Here is a 5969-nt window from a genome sequence, read left to right as displayed (position 1 = left end):
ATTTAATGACAAATAATTTGTTTTTAAATAAATACATGCATTGAAATAATGTATATTTTTCTTCTTTCCAGCTTGCATTCAGATCAGTTGTATGTTTACTTTTTAAATGTGAAGTTAATAGAAAGAACTTGACGCAGAATATCAAATAGTCTAAGAAGAGCACATCCGTGTGAAAATGACTAAATTGATTATTATAATATTGAAAATTTTCCGCTAGGTGTGGGAGTGGCTAGTGAGTGCCAAGGGTTGACTGCGGCCACCCCAAGCCACCACCTAGCTCCGCCCCTGATCCATCGTAAACCTACTAAATTTGCTGTGAAGCTGCTCAGATTTTGCCGGAATTCTGCTTTTACAATCATAAAACATCTAATTTTGTATTGACCATTTTTGTGTGTTGGGGGGGGGCATAAAATCTTATTAAATCTGACTGGAATATGCTATATAGTGCTCTGTATTATTGTCAACAACTGCCTTAAATGATATTGCCATTGATCCATTTTCTGACTCCTCACCAGGGTCAAGGTGTTTTATTTTAATAAAATTCATGCATTTTTTTTTTTTTTACAAAATCCAGCCTCATGGGAAAGGTCCAAGCTGATGTGCAGGACAAGACAAATCCCGTACACGCCATATTGTTTTCATAACAGCCATTCATTACAAGATGATGTCTTTTCAAGTCTGTTTTCTACAAATCGACCCTTTTTGTGCAAAATCCTACAAAATCCTTTTGGGAATCGTCTCCATGCTGTTATGTTTTATTCAAGATAATTCCTGTGTTAGCGATATTATTAAATTGTGACATCTAGTCATTATCAGGTGTGTTTTCAAATTTGGACAATTGACTTTTGCACCAAAAAACATTGTTTGGCAAAGTCCTACTAAATCCTTTTGGGAATTGACTCTGTAGTTTTATTGTCATTGAGATATTTAATTTGTGTACTAGCTACATGATATATGATAAAAAGATATTAATATATTCATAACCGCTGCACATTCTCCTTCACCTCATTTCTTTGGTAAAAAGCTAATTGATACTCATAATTATAAATATAAAACAAGATTTATTTGACATATAGGTAGGGATTTTTTTTTCCCTTCCCGGCTCACCCGTGTATGAAAATTTCATATGGGGCGATTTAGCGTGGTGAAATATGAATGCTTTCTTGAAAATTTTATCGGGGGGGGCAGGCGTACATATACGTACATACATGCGAGCAGACACTGATTGGCGTGACGTCACTCATGAAAGCGTTCACTCGCTCCTGAGAGTGGCGAGGGGAGGGGGGGGGAATATGCCTGCAGCGCCCCCTGCCGCACTGGGGGAGGTAACATGGCACCCATAAATTAAACAAATGAGCCGCCTGTTAATTCCATCATTGTTTGACGTTTTAATGCAAAATGACAACCTGCTGTCACATGCATTTTTATTCAACGCTTTTTATTTTTGTTAAAAGCTCTAAGTGTTCACTTGGTTTTTGGATTTGTGAATAAGTGATCATTCTACACCTACTACAAAACATTTTTATTTTTCATTTGTTTCTAAAGACCTTCCAGACGATTTTTTATTTTATTTTACAGTATATTCTATTTTACAATCTATCGTGCCAAATTATTACACAACCTTTGTTCTTAAATATTTACTTAATTGTTTACTTAATAATTGCATTTTTTTTTTTACAGGAGTTTATGATTTTAAAAAACGAATTTCGACAATTAAATAACAGTTGGACTAAATTGTAATGCATTAGAACGATATTAGAAGTTCATAGCTTTTGAGGTGAAAAAGATTGTAGCAAAACAGAGGTACGGTCAAATTGCGCGGAGTCCCCCCTGCGGCGCCAACGATGCGGCGCCTAATGAAGAATAATAAATCATGAAAAAGGGGGGGCTGGAGCAGGTGTGTGTGTGTTACGCGCGTGTGTGTGTGATGGCGAGAGAGAGAGTGTGTGTGAGGGAGGGAGAGAGAGAGAAAGGGGGCGGGGACCGCAGAGTCAGTCTGCCCTCCGCCTCAGAGCGTCGCCACTTGGAGTCCCAGCAGCATTCGGCATTGTGGCGGAGCCTCGGAAGCCAACCTGCGGCCACCTGGAAACTTTCTCTTCCATTAAAAAATCATCCTGGCTAACTCCGATTTTTTTTTTTACGGCTATTTTTTGACATTCTTGACGTCAACAAGGACTCATCTAAAAAGCTTCATTTGATTTGGGGATTTTTTTTCGCGCATGGAAAAAACGAGCTGCATTCGTTTTGAAAAAAACTCGACGTGTACTAACTTTTTTCCCTTCCCTGCATTGATTGAAATCCCAAGAAAGTAGAAGACGAGGTGGAGGCGGAGTCACCCCTTTCCTCCCCAGATTTTTTTTCATTTTTTTTTGTTAAAAAGGGGAGTACGGCCGCTTGCTCGGACCCGCCGCCAACATGATGATGATGTCTCTGAGCAGCAAGCAGCCCTTCGCCATGGCGCACGCCAGCCTGGCCGAAGCCAAGTATGCATCGCTGCACTCCGGCGCCAACATCTCCACCTCGTCCAATTCGTCTTCCGCCACTTCTAACGCGGTATCCTCCTCGTCGGCTTCCTCCTCGGCCTCCTCGTGTGCCTCCTCCCGCCACAGCAGCAGCATCATCACCAGCTCGGAGGCGATGCGACGCGCCTGTCTCCCCACGCCGCCGGTATGTAGCCATATTCTCGCCACTATATCGCGGTTGCGCGTTTAAACTCCCGTTTGCCCCCACCCCCTCCCTATAATGAATTTTTATGACCTTTTTTTTGGGTGGAAATGTGGAAATGGAAGAAGGGGGTTGCCAATTCCCAGCTGAGAGCCGTCATGAGCGCGTTCCATTTGCAATTGCAGAGCAATATATTCGGCGGCTTGGACGAGAGTCTGCTGGCCCGGGCTGAGGCGCTGGCCGCGGTGGACATCGTGACGCAGAGCAAGAGCCACCTCCACCACCATCACCACCACCCGCCGCCGCACCACAGCCCCTTCAAGCCGGACGCCACCTACCACACCATGAACACGCTGCCCTGCACCTCCTCGTCGTCATCGTCCGCCTCCTCGGTGCCCATCTCGCACCCGTCGGCGCTGGGAGGAGGAGGCGGCGGAGGAGGAGGGGGCGGCGGCAACGGCCACCATCACCACCACCATCACCACCACCACCACCAGCCGCACCAGGCCCTGGAGGGCGACCTCCTGGAGCACATCACGCCGGGCCTGGCACTGGGGGCCATGGCGGGGCCGGACGGCTCGGTGGTGTCCACGCCGGGACACCCGGCGCACATGGCGGGCATGAACCACATGCACCAGGCGCTGAGCATGGCGCACGCGCACGGGCTGCCGCCGCACATGGGCATGAGCGACGTGGACGCGGACCCGCGCGACTTGGAGGCCTTCGCCGAGCGCTTCAAGCAGCGGCGCATCAAGCTGGGCGTGACGCAGGCGGACGTGGGCTCGGCGCTGGCCTCGCTCAAGATCCCCGGCGTGGGCTCGCTGAGCCAGAGCACCATCTGCAGGTTCGAGTCGCTGACGCTGTCCCACAACAACATGATCGCGCTCAAGCCCATCCTGCAGGCGTGGCTGGAGGAAGCCGAGAAGTCGCACCGCGAGAAGCTCAACAAGCCCGAGCTCTTCAACGGCGCCGAGAAAAAACGCAAGCGCACGTCCATCGCCGCGCCGGAGAAGCGCTCGCTCGAGGCCTACTTCGCCATCCAGCCGCGGCCCTCGTCGGAGAAGATCGCCGCCATCGCCGAGAAGCTGGACCTCAAGAAGAACGTGGTGCGCGTGTGGTTTTGCAACCAGCGGCAGAAACAGAAACGGATGAAGTACTCGGCGTGCGTTTAAACGCCACGCGCAACCTTTTCCAACTGGACGCTTTGTATCATATAAGTTCCTATTTGAAAACAAACAAAACACTCCTTTTTCATGTCCTTGTGCATAAGAAGAAGAAAAAAAAAAGACAGCGCGTGGGGGGAGAAGGAGTCCCGAAGAGCGTGCAAGTAAGACTTCAAAATTCCACTCATCTTTTGAATTTCACACAAAAAAAAAAAAAAGTGAACGGGGACAGAACGCGGAACAACTGAGAGCACTTGGGAGTCACTGCAGGGTCCACGAGAAATTTAACAATAATAATAATGATAACGAAGACTGCCAAATATTCATCTTTGTAAATGTATCCTTTACACCTTCGTTTTCGTGTCTAAACGTGCAATTTATTCGTATTAATTCCACTTATTGTGTGCGTGTGTGTGTGGGTTGGGGGGGTTGGCAAAATTCATCAGGGATGGGCAGATTTGATCAAATCATCCCCAATGTTTTGTTTTTACAGTCCAGCGTGGGCCTGCTGCTCCTTATGAACTATTTATGGAGTGAGGTCATGTTTACTTCATTACATATTTAGTGGGATTCCCCCCCACACCCTTCACCGCCCCCCCCCCTTCTTCTTCTTGTTTTTGAACGAATTCTCACGTTTTCCACGAACATTTAAGGTGGTACAATCGCTATAAATAGACAGTATATATATAAATAGATATTATTTCCACCCCTTCCCCGCTATTTATTTATTTGTACAAATATATGCGTCGTTTTGCTTGTACGAATCACCTCGTTTGATGAGTTTCGATTGATCGCTTCGTGGAAGCGGGAGAGCGAAATGTAAATAATGTCATCGATTGCACATTTATTCCAATTTTTTTCCCTGTATTTGCTGTTTTAGCTGAGGTATTTTCTGTATGGTGTATGTTGATTTATTTCAAACGAACAAAAACTCCCGGTTAAATTAGTATTAATATTCCCCACCCTCCTCCCCGCTTATAATTTATTCATGGACTTTTATTTAACAATTGCAATGTGTGTTTCATGAGAGAACAAACTTTGCCATTTGGAAGGAGGGGGAAAATCCAACCAGACATGCTAGTGTTATTTTGTATTTATGAATTCATCTGTTTATTTATTGATAAGGTAGGAGGGGAAAACGCTTTATAGCAACACAGCAGTGTGTGCATGCACAACTCCTAATATCAAATAAATAAATTGGGCTACCTATCACACGCTGCGATTTTTGTTGTTAAAATGCAACTTGGATTATGATTTTTTTAAAAGGTGTCACGTGACTGGCGGCAGCCCCATGCACAGCTTACGCTTACCTGAGAGCAAATGCTAATATTCTATTAGAGGCTTAATCAGGGGCTCTACGGAGGCCTGGAAGGCTCCCTGGAGCGGTTCGGGGGGGGGGGGGGGGGGGGAGCTGGGCGGGGGCTCTTGCCAGATGTCAGCCTGCCAGAAAAACAGCTCGCCTGCCAACAAGCCCCCCCCCCGCCCCATTACCCTCTCCCCAAAAATACCTATCTGTGTTTAAATCCGTCCTTTGGAGGATCTGCATGAAGATTATGGAGAGTTTCAACATGCGCGCGCGGGGAGAGCGTCCGACCGAACGTGTCCTTCGAAAGCCATACCGGACACAATCCTAGGTACACCTGATCACATGACGTCAACGCCAGAGGGTGGCAATATTAGAAACACTTCGTGCCATACACCTGCAGGAGATATACTGTGATTTGACATTTGAGAATTTTTCCATTATTTAATCAAGGATATTTGTTTTCTATTTGTAATGCAGTCACAACATTAGGTACATTAAACGGTGTTTTTTTTTTTACTTAAATAATTTCTTCAGAAATGTTTTTTTTATATTGTATAGGTATTTGTGTTTATATATATATATATATATATATATATATATATATATATATATATATATATATATATATATATATATATATATATGCATGCTTGTGTACACACACACACACACACACACACACTAACACTCACGCATACACACACACACATACATTATGTGTATCAGCGTCTAGTTATAATAACATTAAGATCATTTACTATACAATTGGGGTTTTATACCATATGTCTATGTCAAGTGGCTGCTTCTTGGGGCAGAATTGGAAAAATGCGGTTCTC

The 5969-nt window shown here is 45.2% G+C and overlaps 1 protein-coding gene across 1 annotated transcript; it reads left to right on the top strand.

Annotated features, from left to right (window-relative positions):
* The first annotated feature begins 2001 nt into the window (after positions 1-2001).
* pou4f2 (POU class 4 homeobox 2) lies at positions 2002-5039 on the top strand. Its single transcript, XM_037262949.1, has 2 exons — positions 2002-2667; positions 2850-5039. The coding sequence occupies exons 1-2, from the start codon at positions 2416-2418 to the stop codon at positions 3834-3836; spliced, it is 1239 nt and encodes a 412-aa protein (XP_037118844.1). The 5' UTR covers positions 2002-2415; the 3' UTR covers positions 3837-5039.
* The last annotated feature ends 930 nt before the right edge of the window (positions 5040-5969 follow it).

Source organism: Syngnathus acus, chromosome 1 (genome assembly GCF_901709675.1).
Source record: "Syngnathus acus chromosome 1, fSynAcu1.2, whole genome shotgun sequence".
NCBI lineage: Eukaryota > Metazoa > Chordata > Actinopteri > Syngnathiformes > Syngnathidae > Syngnathus > Syngnathus acus.
The sequence above is the reverse complement of the archived record's forward strand: the minus strand, read 5'-3'. Positions and strand labels throughout refer to the sequence as shown.

Coding starts and splice junctions, on each gene's coding strand:
- pou4f2 (XM_037262949.1), top strand. CDS start 2,416: ATGATGATGATGTCTCTGAGCAGCAAGCAGCCCTTCGCCATGGCGCAC. Junction 2,668..2,849: donor CCTGTCTCCCCACGCCGCCG/GTATGTAGCCAT, acceptor TTGCAATTGCAG/AGCAATATATTCGGCGGCTT.